Raw genomic sequence first — 24141 nt, 5'->3', positions numbered from 1 at the left:
ACAGTGAGTGTCTGCAGCCATCTGTACAACAGACCTCAGCATTACTGAAGCAATGTGGGGTCATTCTGACAGAGCACAGAGAAAAAGGCAAAAACATCCAAAGAAGAGCTTTAAATGTCCTTCAAGAAGACTGGAGAACTATTCCTGAAGACCCTCAGAGAGCTGGTAGAGAGCTGCTCACACCAAACATCACTGCTGCTCACTTTCAAGGGCTGCCTTTGTCTCATATACTATATTTCCGTTTACGTTTAAATGTTTGAGTAAATCAATGCTTCTATTTCCCATTTTTCTAACAAATGATAAAAGATTCGGGTTGGCTGCAGAGTTTTGCACCGTGCTGTAAGAGTTTCAGAGGGAAAAAAGTGCAGCACTCTGCGAAGTGCAGCACTCTGATGTCAGAGTTGATGACTTCATGGTCTCCAACTCTGCGGCATCCAGAAGGCTGTCAAGGCTCCAGACGTGGAAAAGGAAAGAAACATTTAGGAAAACGTGCAGGAATGAGGAGAAATGAGGAGAAGTATAGCGAGCGGGGCTCACTTACCCCAGTTTACTAAATGGATATATAGCGCTTTTCTAGTTCCTAAGGACCCAAAAAGCGCTTTACATTATCCACCCATTCACACACAGGTGATGGCAAGCTGCATTGTAGCCACAGCCACCCTGGGGCGCACTGACAGAGGCGAGGCTGCCGGACACTGGCGCCCCCGGGCCCTCTGACCACCAGCAGTAGGCAACGGGTGAAGTGTCTTGTCCAAGGACACAACGACCGAGACTGTCCAAGCCGGGGCTCCAACCGACAACCTTCCGATTATAAGGCGAACTCCCAACTCTTGAGCCACGATCGCCCCTAAACACTGATAGAGATGATTTAAGAATCATCAGCTTACTGTAAGGAGGCAATTTATTAGAATCCAAGGTGTTCAGTGAGACTCTGGATAATAATGATTATTATGAGTAAATTGAGAAGTTTGATGAGGGCTCCACGGCAGCAGCAGCCCTCGGGGATGTAGGAGGAGTAAGGAGGTGTGGAGACCTACACCCACCCACACCTTCCTTCCTCTCTCCCTCCCTCCCTCCCAGTGGCAGCGTGGCTGATCCTCGGCTCACTCCTCTCTCTCTGCCTCACTCTCTGGACTCACGGCGGATTTTGGAAGCGACGATGCGAGCTGCCCGGACTGCGGGAGCCGGTGTGCTGTGGGCGCTGCTGTGCGCTCTGGTGCCCGGCGGGGTGTCGGAGCTGGTGACGGCGGTGCAGGAGCAGGTCAAGCCCGAGTCCTCCCTGCTGAAGCCCAAGGTTATGATCGCCATCGTGGCTCGTAACGCGGCGCACAGCCTGCCATACTACCTGGGCTGCATCGAGAGGCTGGAGTACCCGAAAGAGCGCATAGCGATCTGGTGAGAGCCGCACTCACAGGCTGCAAACCCTGGTTTTATTTCGGGCAGTGGCCCGTAGATTCTCAGCGCACACCCAGGAGCTACATGATGCTGAGCATCTGTAACGAGAAGCAGCGGGTGTGCGCGTTAATTCTTGGAAACCTCCGAGACCTGTTGCAGAGTTTTATGATGTACTTAACTCGCGTGTCTGCCGGCATCCAAATTGCACACTGTGGGAGAAGATGAAAGGGCTGCTGTGCATGTTAGGTTCGACTTAACCCTTAATCACGGTTCCTTCTGTCTGATTCAGCACAAACCTGCGGAAACGGGGCTTTAAAGCAGCGGGGCTGCCGGGTATGAAGGGGCCTCACCCCAGGTGAGGTCCTGTGTTCCGTTTGGTCTCATAGAGCTGACTGTGATAATAAAAAGCAGGTGAAGGGGATAAAAGGAAACACTGAGCTGGTCTGACAGCAGGACGGGAAGTCATGCGTAAACTGTGTGTGTGTGTGTGTGTACCCAGGATGTGGGTTCTGCGGGCTGATGGATCATATCAAAGATGGGTGATTTCTGGCTTCCACAGGCTTAAATATCCAAGTGCAAAACATGTGAAATGGCAGATAGAAACAGCTCTGTGTTGAAGCTTTGCAATGTTGTTGGCATTGGTCTCCGGCTTTCGGTGTTTTCCTTTGTTTCCCAGCCTTCCCTTGCCGAATGTCTTGCTTTTCTTTGCAGAGAGTCTAATTGAAAGACCCTCAGGAGAATACACAGAGGCACTAGAGGGACTCACAAAGAGGAGGGAGGCTTCATTACACAGCAAAGTGCCTGAGATGCCATGGCTTTGTGAGTGGTTTAGGGCCCCATCAGCTACGACAGGCATCTCTGTACCTTGCAGTCAAAGTAGAAGCACAAAAAAGCTTTACGTTCTTGAAACATAACAGCACCTAACACACGTCTGTTTTAGGTGCAGCTGATTAAAATATTTCCACTAACATCCATCTGGTGATGTAAGAGGATGTGAACAGTATAAGTATAACAGTATAACAGTATAATACTTTGAGCAACACCTCCAGAACACTGAGTCTGTAATATGTGGTGCTGCCTTATTGTAATTTGAAGGAGGAGTAATTGGAAACAGTGAAACAGTTTTAATGTTTATAAAGTTCTTATTTTTCTAAGTTAACAAAAAGTGTCTGTGTGGTTAAGTCGGTCCGGAAAATGACATGTTTCACTGCAGCTCTGTGCTTCTCTGCTGTCATCATTACTGTTACCCATCGTGTAAGCCAAACCACCCAATGAATGCCCAATTGTAGTTCAGTTATCCCTAAACACATAAATACGCGTCAGAGCGTTTTACAGCATTTTTTACAAAACTCATTACTGCTGTGCGACAGCTTCAAACCCAAACATCAGAGTGTCCGAAGCTCCTCAGATAGATGGGTGATGCAAACACTTTGAGAATAAAACAGTAACACAAATTCCTTCTGATGACCTCAACATTACTGCATCTGAGCTGTTATTTTATATTATATGTTTGACTGTGGACTGCTTGGACAAATAGAGACATGAGTTTGGAGTTCCCATAAGGTAAGAGCCAAAGACTCTGTGGTTTAATGTTGCACAGCCATCCCGGAGCGTAGCTGGTGTGCTTTACTACCATCCTCAGCTTGTCTATGGGCCAAGTGATAAAACCTAAAGGGAAAGTTTGTGGCTGTGAAGCTTCACTTTTGTGAGGGGACACGGTGTTCCTCACTGTACTCGCTCTCGGAATCTTCATGCTTGAACACCACAGAGGACTGTTTTCTTTCTCCATACCCGTTTCATAAAATGCAGTCCAATAGGAACAGATCGGGAAAGGTGGTGAAGGATTCAGGTGATTTTTAGAGGGAGACACTGGAAAGACCAATGTTTTAAGTGAGAGTCCTCTCTAGTCTTCAGTAAAATAAGCTCACGGTACTTAAATTAAAAAAAAATCTAAAATTGTTTGTTCCTTAAATATTTTCCACTGGATCCACGGCTTTTTAATAACATAAAATATGATGTCAAATTGAGAAGCTTCTTTAGCTTTTAGAGTTTTGAATCCTTTGTCTTCAAGTATTTTTGTCCGCTTTAAATCATCTGGGTAAGGTCACACAGCTATTTCTAATGCAAGATTTTCTCCTGACAGGGCTGTGGATGTTGGGATGACCATTTCATTTTATTCCAGTTTCTATGGCAATCTGATCATCCGCTCAGATCTTCACCACTCTCTACCAGTTTTGGGAAGGTCAGACAAAACTGCCCGCCTGTAAAAGTTTTCCCCCTACAAGCGGGCACAGGTCTCACAGAGAAGTGGCAGTGGCTTGAAAAAAGCTCTCACACCGCTGCTAAAGAATGAAAGAATGCAGGGAATTAGCAAGAGAGGGGGCAGCTGTGCAGAGAGAAGGTGGTCAACAATGGTAGCAGGTTAGTTAATCCACATTCCCACACTAGCTCCACCAAATCTGCTCTCCTCGATCCTCTTGTTGTTTTTCTCCTTTCGGGCACTGAAAGAGAAATGTGCCGATGTTTAGAAAGGCTAACAATAAGGTTAGAGAAACTGGATTTAAGCGTCAAACTCAGTGACTCATCAAGGGCGTTGCCATCTCTGTGATTTATAGGCACGGACATGACGGGAAACAATGAAATTAGATTGCTTGTATTTCTTCTGATGCTTCTTGTAACAGTAGGAGGAAACAAGGTTGAGTTGAGATTACGTCATGCTTTATCTTTGGCCAGTTAAAAGTTTTAAGAGTTTCACCTTCAAAGGAGGCGATGGAGATTTCCCCGTACACTGAACTGTGTTTATGTTTGATGCACAATGCATGAAAAACCTCAAACTCAGCACAGCCTCCTATTAGTTTCCTGCTAATGCTGCTTTTTGCTGGCTGCTGGCTGTGTGTTGCCTGCAGGCTGTGTTCATCTGAAGCGCTTTCCCAGGTGCTCAGTTGGAGGTCGTGATGATTTGTGGACCCAATCTGGAAAATAGAGCGCCAGCATCGCTGCCTTTTCCCAGGGGGACTCTCTTTTTCACTTTCATAATGTCGTGTTGTTTATTATCCTGTAAAGCCACTTAACCCATATTTATGACCGTCACTGCACTTTATACTCAGACACAATGGGGAATGGTCCTTGTGGTATGTTTTTTATAGCGTTTAACATAATGAGCAGTTCTTGTCATTACATTTCATTGATAGAAATATTGCACAGCTGCAAAATAACAGGGAACGCTAAAAAGCCAACCACAGCTATTATTTTATTTTTTCTAAATAATGAGATAATTGCAAGTCCTCATGTACCCAAAAGCCTCAGGCACCATGAGTGTAAAAGTTCGCAATGTTCCACGGCTGTGTGAATACATGCTGAAGGCCTTGGTGAACAGTGTGCCGTGTACTCTGGAGATCCTGCCAGGTATGCCACGGTATCTTTGATCTATCATGTCATTATGACATCACGAAAAGATCCGATGTGCGTCACGTGACATAACGTGACATATGCAATCAGAGTTAGGTAGTAATAATACATCTCCCTCTCTGGTTTATTCACTACATTCATTTATTAGTTATTATTCATCTCTGGCGATATCTTCCCCAGTGCAGCTTTTGTCCATTCTCCATCCTCTCACCCCCAACAGGTCGCAGCAGAGGTTTCTTCCTGCTGAAAGCGTTTTCTTCCTTCCTTCTGTCGCCACGTGCCTGCTTATAGGCGTTGATTGTTAAAGTTCCTCTGTGTTATTGTTGGCTCAAACACACAAAATTCTCTTGCGAATGCAGTTCTTTGCATTCACAGTACAGAACTAGTTTTCTGTCATATTGTACAGTAAAAGCTGAGTGTAGCTGTGATGCTGTGCAGGATTATCAGTACATAGTTTCTTTCTTTTAGCCCTTTGCTCACCAGGCTTTTTATATTCCCTCTGACTGATACAGTGGAGGAAAGTGGAAAGAATAAAACGGGCTTAGATGTTTATCGGTTTTGGAGCGCGGAGCAGATTTGCCGTGCCAGGTGTGTTACCTCGGGGCTCATTCCTCTGTGGAATTGCACCAGTGAAGGAGAAATTGTTCTTGGTTTTGTTGGGACAGAGCGGGACTTTTCAGAAGAGCAGCTCCTCCGAGCGTATGGAATAAATTTTGAGGACGGGATAAACTGTTGTGAGTTAGTGCTGACAGCGTGGGCATTTGTGAATGATTAGAAAAGTGCTTTTTTATTTCCCAAGTTTTTTTACTAAGGAAAAATATGAGTGTGTCTAATGATCTCCTTAGTTCTGCTACAAGTATGACTGGATTTTCAAGCATGTGCACAGCATCTCTTCTCACATCAACCCTGTGTGTTTGATGTGGACATGTGTGTGTTCTGTTAGACACATAATGATTGTGTGTTCCACTCTGCTCCTTTGGCTCTGCCCCAGTTTTCCATTTACTTCCCCTTTATAACCACCAGGCCCACAGTGAGCCAGAAACAGTCCATGATCATCTCTTACCTCCCACTCATTATCACTTGAAAACTGCAGTCACATCCAGTCCATGGGAAACTTTAAAATCTCTTCAAACATCTGCTCTGATTTTTTAAAATAAATTCCAGAAACACAAGGTGACATTTTCCAGATAAGCAGCTGGTAATGACACAAACTCAGTGGAGCAGACGAAACTCTTTTCTTCTCAGCTGCAGCACAGTTTGCTTTGCAAACGTGAAGTTATCCTAAACCGATTTGATCTGAGCACAAGATGCATGTTTAGCGTGGTCACATTTTTTCTTGCATCTTGAAAGCTTTCTGGAAACAGGGCTTTTATTTAACACCAGCCCATTAGGTGGTATTAGTAGAAGTTATTACAGTATGTGGCCCTCCGACTATTTTCTAAACGCAGTAACTTCGAAGGTTAATCTTTGCCAGCCCCGCGCTCAGCCTTACCATCCAACTCTCTGTGAAGTTGAAAGGACGCAGCCGATATTTTACCCGATAACAGACCGGCCCCGTAGCAACAGGCTCTTCATGGGAATGTCTTCTCTCTAGCATCGACATATTTGTTCAATCTAGTGAAATAAACAAAGATGATTTACTCTCCAATCCCTCAGCCTCTTCTTCAAGCTCTCTTTCTCACTCTCTCTCCCCCCCCGGAGTGGAAATGATTGTTCCCGTGCTGGACTCCAGACGGTGAATTCTTGCTTAGATGCCCCATGTGCTCCGCAGCACCTCAGCAGCATGGTCAGACGTTGGCAGCACACCAGCAGTAGAATTTGCAAATACCTAAACACAATGGCAGCTTGGTATTGTCTATAGGATGAGGGAGGCCTGAGTATGAAATTAGATTAGTTGAAGTCGAGGGACATTCAGAGGGAGGCAAGAACGAATTAGTCGGGTAAAGAATTTAGAAAAACATTTTCATAACTAGTATGATATTCATTAGACTTAAGCGTCACTTTACTGACTTGTCTCCTGCCCCACTGTGTCCTTTCCACTCTTTCCCTGACATCCTTCTGGTCCTCCATCTCTTCTTCCATCTCAACGTTTTGCTGATTTTCTCTCTCTCTGTCTTTCTGTTCATTTTAACCTCCAACTTTTCTTTTTACAGTAAGAAAGTATTGATGTAATTCACCGGCCGAACGTACTTTACACGTTTACACATGTTAACTCTACATATCCGTAACATTAGAGCACATATTTAGGGTTTTGGTGCCAAAAAAAGCCAAAACTCACCTGAGATTAACTTGAAAAAACTGAGAATAGCTTCCTGTGAACACTGAGATGGTGTCCTGTGAGTTTAAAAAATAGATTCAGGGAGACATACGCAACCATACACAGTCATATCAACAGCATATAGAGCAGTATGTTGAGATAATTCTGTGAAACTGATCAGTTAAACTATGTCTTATGAGTTTTTTAAATCATGAAAATTTCATACTAGAGCCTGGGATTGCCACTTTTTAGTGTATCATCTTGTTGTAGTATATTTGCTGGTTGCTGCCGCTTTAAATGCATGTCTTACTTCTAGCTGCTCCCTTGTCAAAGCTCTTTCATACATGCATTCTTTTGAGTTATTCAGATTCAGAAGCTTCAGTCAGCAGCTTGATCCACAAGGACGACCAAAATAGGACAGATGCACACGCAAGAACTGTATTAGTTTATAATATATGATTATTAATTACATGTAAACAGGATCTAAAAGCAAAATTATGTACTTCACTTTAAACCATTTTGAGATAATTATATAATTATAAGTTTATTGAGTTGACTAAAATGTGAATGGATGTCTTTCTGTATATGTGGGCTCTGGCCTCTGTAACTGCCGTGGTAAGAAAACTCGTGTATCACATGTCACATGATTTCATGCGTAGAGGCAGATTGAATGATAGAATCCTTTGACCTTTACATGATATTAAAGCGAGAACCATATGAATTTCAAATCCTTCTTGTCGAGATCTCAGGTAGAGCGCTTTGCTCTCAGACTGCAGGCTTGTATGAGAGGGGCTCATTTCTTCTGTGCTTCAGTGCTGTCCTTCTCTAACATTTGATGACTATCTTTTTCGAGCCTTGAATATGAATGCCAGAAATTACACTACAGTGTGAGTCTGTTGGCCTTGGGTACTTTTGTTGACCCTGAAAGTCATGAGGAATTTCAGTCCAGACGTCTCAGCTCACCGCTCCCTACTCTTCTCTGTTCTTCCTCCATCTCTCTCTGACCATCCACCCCCACCCCTTTCCCCTTTGCCCCGCCGGGCCGTCAAGAAGCCGACAGCCACGTCAGCCTACGGACTGTATAGCAAAGTCAACCCAAAGAAGCACACCCTGTATCATAGTTATTATGTTTTAAAGGCATCAGTGTTCACGCCTGTAAGAGGTACTCTTACTCCCTAATTAAATGCAGCACCCAGTCATTATTGGCAGTGATATTAGATAGTTTATTGAATAAACAGTCAGCTGATACTAGCCTCCTGGGCCTTTCAGAACTGTGTTTACCTCAATGGGCCAATCTCAGAGTCAAGCCTCTGTGCTTAAAGTCAGAATATCTGGCTCACCTTTCTGGCTTGGATAACCATAAGGAAGAGTGTGTGAAATAATGTTGGTAATCATTTTTATGCAATGTTATTACAAAACATTGCCCAGAGTCTTTAAATTTTTGACTCCTTTATGAACATTTTTTAAAATGATTTGTTTTTGTCGTGCCTCACTCTGTTTGTCTCACGTGTAACACTGTGTGCACGTGCTACTTTGATTGCTTTATTTTACACTAATCCACTGCTCTTACACCAGCCCTGTGAAACATGAAATCTGGGGTCCGTATGAGATGGGAATGCAGCACGTGATTGGTCCAATGGGGATTAAAGTTTAAAAGGCAGATTGCTGAAAAGCTCTTATGGAAGAACAAATATCTTCCATAAAGTGATAGAGAGAAGGAGTGATGGGATGTGTAGGTGAGGCTTCAGGAAGCATGTGCTATCCAGATGCTGAGCCTAACCCCAAAGCTGCAGGCAACAGAATAATGAGGCTGCAGCTTACCCTAACCTTAAAAAACGGTGATGAGGGGACAGTATCGGGCAAGAGAGGAAAATAAAAAGGGTATGGAATGATGAAGAAGGGGGATATAAATCCAAGATCCTAAATTGTTGCATTTACCCAGTTATTGAATCGTGTTGCATCCCTGTGCATCAACGCCTGCACATCCATTTTTATCTTACTTCCCATAGCTAGAGGGACAAAAAGCTGCAGAGGTTTAAGTATCATCTCAGCACAGCTGAAGGATTTGAAAGAAACTGCAGGGGCTCTTTGAGGTCTCGCTGATCCAGCCTAAAGGTAGAGGAAATCCACCAGAAAGGATGATAGTTGCCTTGTAATAAAGAATGAATGCAGTAAGATCGAATGAGTTGGAGCCCCGGCTGTTCGGCAAACGTGATGAGGAGCAGAAAATGAGGTCGACTCTGGGTAAGTGTGTTTTCTGTGTCCCCATACACAGAAGCCTCGGTCTGTTTGTTTCACATGTGCACATTGTGTGCACATGGTGCTTGGATTCATACATTGCTAAGTTTCTCATGTTCAGAAATCATAAGGAACACTAAGATGCAATGTTGGTAATGGAAAATCACAGTGTGCTCGGAGCTCTTAGTGCTCAGAGGGGCTGGGCTGCAGGAGCGGCAGCCAAACAGGATGTGTTTCAGGGGGAAAGAGTCAGAAAGCAAACTTAATTCTAAAGCAGCTGCGGATCATTCTCAATAGCTTAATTTGTATTTATGTACCCAGACGGAAGCTGTGATGCTGCACACGGTTACTGTAAAAATACTATAAATGCTAATGTTTTATGTATCAGGACATTATAGAAATAATCCTTAGCAGGTCTAACATTAGGAAAATACAACCTCAGATAAATAGAAACACATAAATAGAAACACTGTCTTTTTATTTATTCAAGAAGAACAGCCAAGCTGCAGAATCAGTGTGTGAAACACAGGCAGGTGCTGCTAATCAACTGCACTTCATTAACTGATCTTCAGTCAGTGTGAGCACCCAGCAGTGCCAACAAAACTAATGAGGAACAACATTATCAATGATCCTAATCATAAGGCCAGCGACCTGAGCTGAAGGTCAGATGATGAAGGTCAGAAAAAAACCCCTCAAGATTTCCATCTCAGAGTCCACAGTTTGGGTCATACTATGTAAAACTGAAAGTTTTCTGGAACAATGTTCTTTGGATAGACCCAAGTGGAGATGCAAATACCTCGTATCAACTGTAAAGCCGGTGGTGGAGGGCGTGAGTTTGTCTCGCAGCCACAGGACCTGTGCACCTTACAGGCATCGAGTGGACCATGAAATCCTCTGTATATATCGAGTCAAGTGTGATGTCTGTCCCACGGTCAAAGCTGGGACCAAACTGGGTCATACAACTGGACAATGATCCTAAGCACAGCAGCAAATCTCCAGCAGAACAGATGAAAAAGAAAAGAATCAAGCTGCTGCAGCGGTCCAAAGTCCAGACCTCAAGCTGACAGTCAAAGAGCTGTGCATAAATTAATTCCCCAAAACTTCAATGAATGAACTGAAGCAACTTTGTAAAGATGAGTGGGCCAAAATTCCTCCACAGTGATGAGAGAGACTGATAAAGTCACACAGAAAACAGTTTCTTTGAGTTCTTACAGCCAAAGTTGTTTCTACCAGCTATTGAATAAGTAACATTCAACGTATGTATAGTATACTTTTAGGCTTTAGCTACAAATTCCTCTTAACAGAGGACAATTATTCTAAAATCGGTCATTCCCATATTTTCCAAACCATTTGTAAGAGGCTGCAGACTGTTTGCTGCTTATTTGAAGACACCCATCAACCTTCAGTTGGCCGGTTACCTGGACACAGCATCCTGCCAAAAAGAGCCTATAAAAATAAAATAGAACTCTGCAGAGATTTAGATCCTTGCAGATTGAACAAAAGCATCATTAGTATTTTAATATGGTGTGGGCAAAACAAAGCCAGGACAATCTTTGGTTTGGAAGTGATTTTAATGAGCTCTGTGAGGTATTCACTAAAGTGCTCAGTCTTAACTGAAAACAGTTTAAAATGATTTTTTACAGCATATGTTTACCAAACACAAAGCCACTTTTCTTCTCCTTTCACTTTCAGTCATTCGTTCCTCGCATCTCGCCCATCGTTCGTGTCCCATCCGTGCACGTGCTCCCTGTACGTTACGTCCCCGTTTCTCGTGCCTCGCATTGTTATTTTTGTCAAACTTCCGCCTGGAGCTGGATCTGTTCGTCAGAGCTGGCATGTGGGAACATATTCATGTCCTGGAGCGAAATGCTGTTTAGCAGATGAAAAAATGTGTAATGTGTGGGCACATCTGCTTATTACCAGGTGTTTCAGTGTGTTCAGCAGCTATTCATCAAGAGCTTCTTTCTGCCTTTGTTGCTCTCTTGCTTAGAATTGTGCACCTGCTTTTACTTACGTTTGACTTTCGACGCACTCGGGCAGACGGGTATATTTAAAATGTCCAAACACAGGCATGCTGCTGTAAAACACAGCTCTGAACATCCTCGTGGTCTGCCGCACACATCTACAAGTACTGACGTGCACACACCACACATGCTGTTAGAGTTATTGATCATATAGCTTGTGGTTCTCTCCAGCTGTTCATGTCGGACGGAGAGTTTATTGGCCCGATTGAAGTTGACTTAAAGCCCAAACATAAGCTCGCCCTGATGGTCGGACTAACCTCCGTGTACAATGCAAGACTGCACATCTGTTTTCTTCACGGATGTAATTTATTTACATGTAATTATATGAAGATAATGAGCATGTAAGCAAATGCTTATTGTACAGAGAGCAGGTGTGTGTGTGTGTGTGTGCGTGTGTGTGTGCGTGTGTGTGTGTGTGTGTGTGTGTGTGTGTGTGTGTGTGTGTGTGTGTGTGTGTGTGTGTGTGTGTGTGTGTGAAATATGGAAGGAGAAGACAAGTTTGGGCGTGTTGGTGTTTCTGTCTCTGTTCATCCAGACTAAAACTGGGTGTGATTTTGGAGACAGTACAGTAGGGAATATTACAGCAAGCAGTGGAAAACTCCATCTGTGTGTGTTTGTACACACACATTCAAATGGCTTCTGCTTCCAGATCTGTTGACCTCTCCTCCTTAAGTGACATTTTAAAAGTAAAGTGAGTTTGTGGCAGGTGACGTTTATTTTTCTGCTGCCCCAAAAAGTGAAGTGATCGCAAAAACTACAACGAGGGCATGTTTATGGTCTTAAGATCTCTCGCACAGATTTATATATCCACACAAGCTCCCGCTCACACATACAGTAGTCACACTGTCTCCTCTGAGTCAGCTGTTTGCTCAAGTGGAAATCTTTGCAAAGAAAGAGTGCAAACCACAGGGGTGACACCCCGATGCTTACAGGTATTTCTGCTGTTTTTCGGGGTCTAAATCTGTTTATGTATTCATATGGGATCATATCATAAACAGTTTTTCTTTAAGTTATAACTTTGGACATGTTTTAGGGTTAGGGTGAGGCTTGACAGAAGTAATTGCATTGTAACATTTTATTGTTTGCTCCAATAACATTGCATCAACATTCACAATTTAATGAAGCTAAAGACAGTTGTAGCTACAGTTATTCCTGCTTTTTTAAGTCTTTGTGCCCAAAGTTGGAGTGGTTTAATGATTCTCTTTGTCAGCGCTAATAATTGTTCAAAACCTAGCAGTCAGGCTTAAAGCAGGGTTTTGGTAGGCTTGCAGTAACACTTCCCTGCATGGTGACTCATGAGACTTTGCCTGTTCTCCAGCACTGCAGTTAATTAGGCAGCAAAGAGGCTCTGCAACACTGAAACTGCCTGCTGTAACAACGGACAGTACTTAGGAAGAAACACTCTTCCCTTGACATGGAAGAGAGTACCTACCTCTTCCATGTTACATCAAGCTGACCACAGTCTGCAGTTCTGAGCGTTGTGTTCGACTCTTCTTCACTTCCTCTTGTTTCTGCACAGTGAAAACAGTCCTGGCGTGGTGTGCTCAGGAGAAGTGTTCAGCAGATGCGTGTGAACAAGCTGTGCTGTTGTTTCTCCAGTTGAACTTGTGGCTGTTCATTGAATGGAGTCCTGTGTTGTCTGCATTGGTCATTTAGGGCAGCGACAGACCATAATGTGGACAACAGCACCGCCATGTTAAGAGAATGGCTGAAGAGAGCTCAGCACGTCTACCACTACGTGGAGTGGAGACCGATGGAGGAGCCGAGGTAAATCTACGAGAATTACTCATCAGACCTGTTTAGAGCAAGTCTAGTTCCTCCTCTCTTCATCAGTCATTTGTGCCCATTGATGGGATAGTGGACACTGAAAAAGTGTGTTTTTTCTCTCAGGTCCTACACAGACGAATGGGGCCCTAAACACTGGCCTCCTTCCAGATTCAACCATGTAATGAAGCTAAGGCAGGCTGCTCTGAAGGCCGCCCGGGAACGATGGGCTGACTACATCCTGGTAACCTCTTTAGTTTAAATTTAAATGTGCAGTAGGTATTTACCCTGAAGCTCTTTCCCCAGAATCTAGAAGCAGAGCCAGTATCCCGCTGAGTGCTTACAGCCATATTAAACCTCAGAACAAAATCAAATCAGCCAATGACATTTGCACCAGTGGATCATTCTGGTGGCTGGTTGTGTGCTGCTGTGATCCTTAAAGGCAGGGGTGTCAAACATAAGGCCCGTGAACCAGAATCAGCCCAGCAAGGACTCCAATCTGACCTGCTTGATAGCTTTTTTAGGATGTGAAAGAGGGCTCAAACTTAGGACTGATTTTTAATGGGGGTTTACAGCTTTACCGATAAAGGCGTTGTGTAGCTCATTTATGTGCACCAAAGTAAATAAGTAAAACAAAAGAAATTTCCATTTTTTACGATCAACTGTAGAAATGTCATTTTTTTTTGTTCGACAATGGGTCCAGAGAAAAAAGAAAGACATTTTCTGCGAATCAGCACAAACTTTTATTTCACAGACACATTAATTTCTTGCATTCTAAGCCCAAATAGTCGTGCTAACAGAGGCCTTTTGTTCACTACAGCAGCTTTTCTTTATCATGTAGAAAACCTGAGACGATATTTAAACATATCTCAGGGATTCAGTCTGTAGTTTAACTTCTTTACTCTGACAGAAACTTAATAACAAAGTGTGCCGTATGTGTAAAGCAGACGCCAAACAGCTAACGTTTATGTGATTTGTGTGTTTGAAGTGATATTATGTTTAGCTTTGTTTGCAGTGAGAGCATTAAATCATTTTTAGATGTGTACACAATGGTGTAAAATTACTTTTTATATTTAAATGGTTTGTTTTGTCTGATGTACAATGTAAAATATATCAGTTAAAGCTTTTTACATTTTGACGGTTAATGAATTTTTGAGTGCTGTTTTTTTGAAGAAGCTGTGACTGTGTTCAAGCTAACATCTGCGTATATGAAATCTCTGTAATTTCATGTTTCGTGTTCTTTGTTTGTAATTGCTCTCGCCTGCTCCTCTTCAGTTTGTGGACAGCGACAACCTGCTGACTAATCCTCGCGTGCTGAACCTGATGATGGCGGAGAACTTAACCTTGGTGGCTCCCATGTTAGAATCGCGCTCTCTTTACTCTAACTTCTGGTGTGGCATGACTCCACAGGTACAGTTAAATTCAACCCTCCGTCCATCCACTAATCCGGATTTATTAATTAGCCTGCCGTTTTTTTAAACTCTGTCCTTCATGTCAGGGTTACTACAAGCGAACCCCAGACTACCAGCCAATCAGGGAGTGGAAGCGGCTCGGCTGCTTCCCTGTTCCCATGGTGCACAGCACCTTCCTATTGGACCTGCGTCGTGAATCCAGCAGGGACCTGGCTTTCTACCCCCCTCACCCAGACTACAGCTGGGCATTTGATGACATCATGGTTTTTGCCTTCTCGGCACGTCAAGCAGGTCAGTTTGAATCTCCCTGCTCGCAGCAGACCACAAAAGGAGAGAAATGCCTTATGGCAGCTTCACCGTGTTGAACTCTGAGCTATCTATGACTTCATTCATGCACCTGCATTTTTTTGCAAACTTTTTTATTGTGCAGATGTTTACTGTTGTATAACACAGAGCGTTTCATTGGTTTCATGCACATGCGTCAAATTAAGGTAAATGAGCAAGAGAGTAAGATAAATGGATCCACGTGTCTTCTTTGCTGAACATGGGGGAGGTTTGTAAGTGTGTGCAACCAAATCAGTGTTTGTGGATTTGCATAATCCGATATGGAACAAATGCGACTGTTAGGATTGATCTTCTGGAAGAAGGAAAAGCACTAACAGATGCAAACCCGAAGACACAGAAAGAAACAAAGACGTCTTCTTCAAAATTTGTTTCAGCATGTATAGCTGTGCATTTAGGTGCCTGCAGTTGTGCATTATTTCACTGCACGTGTTAGACCGGAATCATTCACAAATGTAATAAAATCTCAAACGTTCTGCAGCATTGAAACATGTTTGGGCATAAACAAGGCACCATCAACAGCTCATACACTGATAAGACCGATTATGTCCACCTGCCTAATACTGTGGTGGGGAATAGAGATGTTGCCCGTTGAAGCATGGACTCCAGTCGACCCGTGAAGCTGTGCTGTGGTATCTGCTTGTGCAGATACCAATGTTTGCAGCAGATCCTCTCGGTCCTGTTAGCTGTGAGCTGGAGATTCCATGGATCCTTGGGCTGCAACTGGGGAATTTGGGGGCGGAGTCAACATCTCAAACTTTTCTGATACCTTTCTATCAGCATGAACTGTTTCTGCAGTTTGAGCAACAGCAGCTCGTCTGCTGGTGGGCCGGCCTTCGCTCCCCACGTGATTCAGTGAGCCTTGGCCGCCCATGACCCTGTTGCTGGGTCGCCACTCTTCCTTCCCTGGACCTTTTTATAGATACTGACGGCTGCAGAGATAATCAGTGTTATTCACTTCACCTGTCAGTGGTAATAATGTCCTGCCCGATCAGTGTATTTATATGATTTCAAGCCTGTGCAGCCTCTCGCTCTCATTCAGGTTGTGATTGGGAAGAGTTTCTGTTTGGTTTCAGAGATTATTTACTGTGTGAACGTGAGAGGAGGGGCGAGGGCCCCAAGTAGTCTAATTTGGGTCAAGAGGTTATGTTTACATCCCTGTGTGTGTGTGTGTGTGTGTGTGTGTGTGTGTGTGTGTGTGTGTGTGTGTGTGTGTGTGTGTGTGTGTTAGGTGTGCAGATGTATGTGTGTAACAGAGAGCACTATGGCTTCCTGCCCGTCCCTCTCAAGGCACAGCAAAATGTTGAAGATGAAAGCGAGAGTTTCATACACACCATCACAGAGGCTCTGAGTGAGTACAAACACACTCTATTACACACTTATTGTGACTGCTATCTGTCATTCCTTGATTACTCCGCCTCTCAGCCTGGCTTCTTCTCTTTCTTGACCGCCATGACCTTCCATGATTGCGATCTTGCTGCCCTCCCCGCTCTGTTTATCCATGCCACCCCCATTTCTTCTTGTTTTCTTTCCCTTTGACTTCTGTTACTACTCCTCCCTCTGCTGAGCTTTCATATGAGCCTAATCAAATGAACCATCACAATCAAGAGGAAGTTCAGGCTTTTACTAATCCTGTTTATCCTGTTATAACCCTTCACCTCCCTCCTCTCTGTGTCAACAGTTGACCACGATATCGAGCCGTCCGAGTATTTGTACTCTCCACCATCCCCCCAGAGCAGGATGGGCTTTGATGAAGTGAGTTAAAAAATGCTTGTGCCCAGAATGCTGACTTAGAGTAATCTGATTACATGTAAATTAAGAGCAAAATGTTATATATAGTGTACATTAGTTTATACTGTCACATTTTAATGATTAAATCCTTCATGTTTATGGTTAAAAATCATTTTTTCTGTGAGTGCTGGCTCTGCCCAGAGGAACAAGAGTGCAACCAAAACTGTCTCTTTGCACTTTCACAGTTTTTTCTTATGTCTCTTATTTTCTTTGCTTGCTTAGATTTTCTTGATCAACCTCAAGCGCCGGCTGGACAGAAGCACCAGGATGTTGAAAACAATGGCCGCACTGGGGCTTCACTCCACGCTGATAGACGCAGTGGACGGGAAGTACGTTCCAGACAAACACCTATCCATGAATCCGATGATGATTAAATCCAAGCCATACATTCTTTAATTTAGTCACAAAAGCGTGTTTTTATGCTACAGATACTTTGCTTTTGTAGAAATACACTTGACTGGTTTTTCCTCCTCTGCTTATTTTAATCCACAAATGAGAATGTTCTAGTCCCTTTTCCTGTGTTTATTTGCACGGCACCGCGGCTGTTTTTACTGATGACTAACAAAGCAGTGAGTGTAAACTGTAGATATATGATGTTTTCCATCGTTTTTTCAATCTGTTCCCTCTCTCAGGGCTTTGAATACGTCCCAGCTGCAGAGGTTGGGAATAGAGATGTTGCCAGGCTATAAGGACCCGTACTCTGGTCGGGTACTGACCAGAGGGGAGATCGGCTGCTTCCTCAGCCATCACTCTATATGGACACAGGTGAGGCCAGGGAGAGCAAAAGCACTAAATCAGATAAAGAAGGTTCTGTAAAAGTGTTCAAACTTAAAAGCATCGATTCCACTTGCTTAAGTTTTGTTTTACTGAATACTTAATTCCTTCAGAGTAGCTGGTGTCTGACACTCTGATATTAAAATTAATATAATGATTTATTAATTAACAGAAAAAACTTTGAGATCATTTGATATATATTTATATTATATTATATCGAATATATTTGTAGTTGGATGCTGTCACTGCTGCTTAAAGTGGTGTTTCAAGTAAGATAACTCTTTATTGTCATTGCGCAGTCATTTCTATTACAATAGTACAATGAAACTGGAAAGTGCTGAATCCTCTAGTGTACTTGATTTTTCACAAGGCTTTATGTAGACCTGTGAAATCTCTTTTTCTCATGACTGAGTGGCTTTGATTAAATAAGTAACACTATGAAAAGGAGGTGCTTTGTAAGTTTGAGAAGAGCTCACAGAGGGAGCAGGAAACATAGGGAGCTATTTGATGTACAGAGACTGGTGCCTGACTTCATGACCTACATGAACAGATCAAGTCAAATCAAGTGCCTTTTTTGTCATTTCAACAATGTGCAGTGATACAGTACACAGTTGAAGTGAGACTACGTTCCTCCAAGACCTTGGTGCTACATATAACAGACAATCAACACAGGACTACATAAAGTGCAAGTGTGAACAAATTGCAAACATGCAGACACAAGACAGTGCAATACCAGACAGAACAAAATGATATGGAAACAAGACAGTGCACTAGTTATGTGCAAAAGACTGAGCATTGTGTAGAAGTAAACATGAACACCACTTGTTTTGGTGTCCATGTGGCTCAGAAGTCGCAATGAAAAGCACAAAAACTGCACAATTTTGGTCCAGAGTGGCCATTGCTGTGTCGCCACCCCCCATCTGAAATCGTAGAGCACGTAGCATTCCTAGGCAGTCTCCCATCTAAATACTAACCAGACCTGACGCCGCTTAGCTTCTGAGATCAGACACGTTCAGGTGTGCTCAGGGTGGTATGGCTGTAAGCTGTTAATCGCACTCATGACTGTCCAAAGAAGAGACAGACAGACACAGCATCGTTGATTGCTACAGTAAAACGAGGAAAAACCAACACTGAGTTAAGGTGACTCAGCTTTTCGGTTTTAAAAAAACAGTCACCGCAGAAAACGATGGCCAAAAATCAATCTAAGGAGAGCAGCACTCGTGGCATGCTTTCATTTTAACCCCAGTGTTTGTGTTTTGTCACCATCAGGTGGTGGAGCGTGACCTCCAGAAGGTTCTTGTCTTAGAGGATGACGTGAGGTTTGAGCCCAGGTTTAAGCGACGGCTGCAGGCTATAATGGATGACACAGACAACACCCAGCTGGACTGGGACCTGATGTGAGATCACCTGCTTGACATTAGCTATATTCAGATCAGAAATCTTCTGGTTTTTCATTATTTTTATGAATGCGTGTCATTCGAGCACATTTAAACGAAGCCTGGTTAAAGCTGCATTTGTCTTGGTCTGTTTTCAGCTACGTGGGCCGTAAACGCATGCAGGTGCAGCAGCCAGAGCGGTCAGTGGAGGGTGTAAACAACCTAGTCGAGGCTGACTACTCCTACTGGACGCTCGGCTACGCACTGTCACACCGAGGGGCCAGAAAGCTGCTGGCTGCTCAGCCTTTGCCTAAGATGCTCCCTGTTGACGAGTTCCTGCCCATCATGTTCAACAAACACCCCAAGTCTGTCTTTACGACCCTCCTCTTTAATTTTAAATTACAGCGATTACGTGAAATGTGCTTAATCTGATACACTGTAAATAACATGGATGGGATGCAGAGGAAGAGGGTTTTATTTAAGGACTGCACAACGGTACAGGACACAACGCCTCTGTGTGATACTCAGACAAAGACCCTTTAGACGGTCTGGTTTCTGAACAGACAGGCAAATATTTACTGAGGACCACATATAGATGATCGCAGGTGCACTGCACTCTTACCTAAGAGTAGATCAGGTGATCCACGTGGAGAGGATGACATAGCCAAGGCTAAATTTAAAAGTGTATGGACTTTTGGCATGCGTGGATCCAGTTTATGCATAAAAAGTCATACTCAAAGGGCAATGAAGCAGCACAGAAATAAAGCAGTTTCTATGCAGTAATTATCTATACATAGACATGGACACGCGTGCGCATGTCTCTGTTGTGATTTTTAGACTGCACGGCAGTGTGCAGATTTCTAATTTGTGCTCTGGTGGTGAACCACAACATCTGTCTGTTATGTTCTTTGTAATGTCTCTGCTTCCATCATTTTTCACTTTCCCTTGTCCCGTTTTCTTTGCTTTTCTCACCAGCACCAGCTCATTCCCCCTCTCTGTGCTCCTCGCCCACAGGGCTGGGATTGTTCTGGGGGTTCACTGGGTACGGTGCCTTACATGAGACACAATGCTGGCTTTTGTCTTTCGTTTTTTTTTTTCCTTGGGAATTCCTGCTCAGCACCCCCCCCCCCCCCCCCCGTTATTTTAGCGTAGCACCTTCATTGCCACACTGTGGCGTCCACTCTTCTTGGCTCTCCTTTTTTTTCGCCATTCTTTGCACGTTCTCCTTAGCGCTTTATTACATTCTCCTCTGCAAAATTTACTTCTTTGTACACCTCCTGCGTCCCTGTGTCACCCACGTCTCCACCCCCTTCCTCCTCTCTCTTTGAGGAATGTAGACCAGCACGGCTTTTCCTGCTGGTTGTGGAAAGAGGGACAGGATTCCCATTGATAGAGTTCCCAGTGTGGGGGTGTGCATAAGATGAACACTGTGCAAGTGTGTGTGTTACTATATAAATATATGGCGATGTGTGTCCAGCGTGGAGTGTATAGATTACTACACAAATACGCTGTGTGTATTCAACAGTGAGAGAGTTTGTGAGGGAAATGTGGAAAAGTGTGCGGGGGAAAAAGTGCCATGTGTTGTACGATACTAGCGCGTAAACAGCAGGGGTTATCAGCTCCATTTTTCGTGTGGGATTTTGTTGTCTTCCATCCCCGTCTTTGCTCACAAATACACAAAAACAGGAGAAAGAGGAATATCTGACAGTGAAGCCAGAGTGAAAGACCTCATTGTGTGGAAGAGGCAGCAGCTCCTTTCAGCACTAATAAAGGTGTAGGGTTTCACTGTCCTTGTGGAGTGTTAACGGGCTTTTAACGTGTGATTAGAACTGCCTGGTCTGTTTCATGTAAGTGAGATTTTGAAAAAGATAAACACACCACAAATCAAATACAGGGAGTGCAGAATTATTAGGCAAGTTGTATTTTTGAGGAATAATTTTATTATTGAACAACAACCATGTTGTCAATGAACCCAAAAAACTCATTAATATCAAAGCTGAATGTTTTTGGAAGTAGTTTTTAGTTTGTTTTTAGTTTTAGCTATTTTAGGGGGATATCTGTGTGTGCAGGTGACTATTACTGTGCATAATTATTAGGCAACTTAACAAAAAACAAATATATACCCATTTCAATTATTTATTTTTACCAGTGACACCAATATAACATCTCCACATTCACAAACATACATTTCTGACAAAAACAAAACAGCGACCAATATAGCCACCTTTCTTTGCAAGGACACTCAAAAGCCTGCCATCCATGGATTCTGTCAGTGTTTTGATCTGTTCACCATCAACATTGCGTGCAGCAGCAACCACAGCCTCCCAGACACTGTTCAGAGAGGTGTACTGTTTTCCCTCCTTGTAAATCTCACATTTGATGATGGACCACAGGTTCTCAATGGGGTTCAGATCAGGTGAACAAGGTGGCCATGTCATTAGTTTTTCTTCTTTTATACCCTTTCTTGCCAGCCACGCTGTGGAGTACTTGGACGCGTGTGATGGAGCATTGTCCTGCATGAAAATCATGTTTTTCTTGAAGGATGCAGACTTCTTCCTGTACCACTGCTTGAAGGTGTCTTCCAGAAACTGGCAGTAGGACTGGGAGTTGAGCTTGACTCCATCCTCAACCCGAAAAGGTCCCACAAGCTCATCTTTGATGATACCAGCCCAAACCAGTACTCCACCTCCACCTTGCTGGCGTCTGAGTCGGACTGGAGCTCTCTGCCCTTTACCAATCCAGCCACGGGCCCATCCATCTGGCCCATCAAGACTCAGTCTCATTTCATCAGTCCATAAAACCTTAGAAAAATCAGTCTTGAGATATTTCTTGGCCCAGTCTTGACGTTTCAGCTTGTGTGTCTTGTTCAGTGGTGGTCGTCTTTCAGCCTTTCTTACCTTGGCCATGTCTCTGAGTATTGCACACCTTGTGCTTTTGGGCACTCCAGTGATGTTGCAGCTCTGAAATATGGCCAAACTGGTGGCAAGTGGCATCTTGGCAGCTGCACGCTTGACTTTTCTCAGTTCATGGGCAGTTATTTGGCGCCTTGGTTTTTCCACACGCTTCTTGCGACCCTGTTGACTATTTTGAATGAAACGCTTGATTGTTCGATGATCACGCTTCAGAAGCTTTGCAATTTTGAGACTGCTGCATCCCTCTGCAAGATATCTCACTATTTTTGACTTTTCTGAGCCTGTCAAGTCCTTCTTTTGACCCATTTTGCCAAAGGAAAGGACGTTGCCTAATAATTATGCACACCTGATATAGGGTGTTGATGTCATTAGACCACACCCCTTCTCATTACAGAGATGCACATCACCTAATATGCTTAATTGGTAGTAGGCTTTCGAGCCTATACAGCTTGGAGTAAGACAACATGCATGAAGAGGATGGTGTGGACAAAATACTCATTTGCCTAATAATTCTGCACTCCCTGTATATTCACTTTTACTGTGCTTTATTTAAATATTAAGAGGTGTGGCGCAATATTTCTATCCATATAGCGTCTCCTCTGACTTCATGTACAAAGAATATGGGTTCTTGTCTGCAGCCAAAGTAAAACAAACTTGCTGTTATCATCATGAAGTTTGTTTCAACATTGTCTCTTATGCCCCTCCTCTTCCTCTCCTCTATATTCTCAGCGTTGAGTACATGTCTCACTTTGGGCCCCGAGACCTGAAGGCCTTCTCCGTGGAGCCGCTGCTCATCTATCCCACACACTACACCGGAGAGCCGGGGTACATCAGCGACACCGAGACCTCCACCATTTGGGACGATGATGCCGTGGCGACAGACTGGGACCGGCAGCACGCCCGCAAAACGGCCCAGCAGGGTCGCATCCGGCCCGTGGCGCAAAACAGCGTGACGGGAGACTCGCCGCCTCCTGCGGCCCGAGCGTCGCGTGATGAACTGTGATACGGAGACTCGAAGAGAAAGACTCGTGTTTAGAAAAAAACACACAGTGAATGCCATGCGTACACACACTGAAAAGACAGTACAAGCAGACACTCTGTGCATGCATAGCACAGGTGTCCAAACGGATAAAGGCAGTATTCAGCTGTCAGCCTTGTCTGCTACCTGAGGAGGCACAGAGGACGCACAGAGGACGCACAGAGGAAGAGGATGGGATGAAGAAACTGGGACGAGGGCCAGCAGGCGTTTGACAAAAGCTTTATTTATTTCCCACTTGCCTCCTCTCAGCATGTGGAGACCGTTGGGCCTGAAAAAAATCCAAGCGACACATGGAAGACAACTAGCATCATTTGCAGGGTGTGAAAAAAAAATCACAATTGAAATTTATATTTTATTTAAAGAAAACAGATGTGTTTTAGTGGAAGAATAAAAGAAACTAAAAGCTTTCCTAAAACAACTCTGTAAGCTTTAAGCGTGAGAAACTGCCCATCAGCATCCCTTTGGTGTTATTGCGTGTGCGTGTGGACATATGCACGTGTTTATAGAGCTGAACATGTGTGGGAGGAGGGAGGCTGATGTATCGTACCCAAGAGTGTCACTGCTTCAAATGATGTCAGAAGCACACAAAGTAAATAAAAGTCCTTTTCTCGCCACGCGGGGGGGGTAACAGACCCAAAGTCTCTGCTGTGCAGCAGGCTGGACCTGCTGGTTAGGAATTCAGAGCGCCAGTCTCACACTACATAACGCCTGAACGATGCGTGATATGCCGTTTCAGACACATGCTTTTGCAATTATGTGTGCTAAATATTTAGGAAAAACTGGATTATCAAAAGTTTTCATGTCCACATGGTCTTTGTTCAGTTGTGCTGCTGGGCTGAACTAATAAAACTTCTTCTCTATTTCTGTGTTTTCATTGACTCTGCAGGATAAACTGATGCAGATGTTATCTGTCTGTCTTCTTACAGAAATTAGGTTATTATTGTGTGTGTGTGTGAGAGTGAGTGTGTTATTCCTGTGGGACTAACAGAGCTTCCACTAAGTAATGCATATTATCGTGTATTCGGTTGAACAGCAAACATAAACGTTGCTACTTTGTTCCCATGATCTTCTGCTGTCTCCTCCAGTGGAAGTCGAGGCTTTTGCTCCTCATGGAATCACACAAATTGTGGTGAAGCCTGCACACAGCTCCAACCTCCCAGTAATTTTAAAGGTTAGAATGGTGACCATGTGCAGGACTACACTGTCCTCCACTATTTGTCTTTCACCTCAGTGGCTGAGTGAAATTCAGCTCCAAACTTTATAGTTTCTGCAAATGCAAGATCTGACAGAGAAAAGGGTGGAAGGGGAAATGGGCAAGCAGGGTGGGGGTGGCGGAGTTTTTATGGGATCTTGTGAGATAGAGAGTAAGAAATGGAAAGAGCCTGTAATTGATTATTGAGCACAAAGCT

At 43.8% G+C, this 24141-nt stretch overlaps 1 protein-coding gene across 2 annotated transcripts; it reads left to right on the top strand.

Annotated features, from left to right (window-relative positions):
* Positions 1-1068: 1068 nt before the first annotated feature.
* On the top strand, positions 1069-23592 carry colgalt2b (collagen beta(1-O)galactosyltransferase 2b). Of its 2 annotated transcripts, XM_026159349.1 has the most exons (13): positions 1069-1395; positions 12979-13089; positions 13213-13330; positions 14362-14496; positions 14585-14789; positions 16072-16191; positions 16522-16595; positions 16854-16960; positions 17264-17396; positions 18675-18802; positions 18940-19146; positions 19757-19823; positions 22423-22484. In XM_026159349.1, the coding sequence occupies exons 1-13, from the start codon at positions 1160-1162 to the stop codon at positions 22426-22428; spliced, it is 1647 nt and encodes a 548-aa protein (XP_026015134.1). In that variant the 5' UTR covers positions 1069-1159; the 3' UTR covers positions 22429-22484. The 2 variants fall into 2 exon arrangements, with proteins under 2 accessions (XP_026015134.1, XP_026015133.1); XM_026159348.1 differs by lacking the exon at positions 19757-19823 and having other exon boundaries at positions 1071-1395; positions 22423-23592.
* Positions 23593-24141: the final 549 nt, after the last annotated feature.

The sequence above is a fragment of the Astatotilapia calliptera genome, chromosome 23 (assembly GCF_900246225.1).
Source record: "Astatotilapia calliptera chromosome 23, fAstCal1.2, whole genome shotgun sequence".
NCBI classification, from domain to species: Eukaryota; Metazoa; Chordata; class Actinopteri; order Cichliformes; family Cichlidae; genus Astatotilapia; species Astatotilapia calliptera.
Note: the sequence above shows the minus strand (reverse complement) of the source record. Positions and strands in the feature narration are given on the sequence as shown.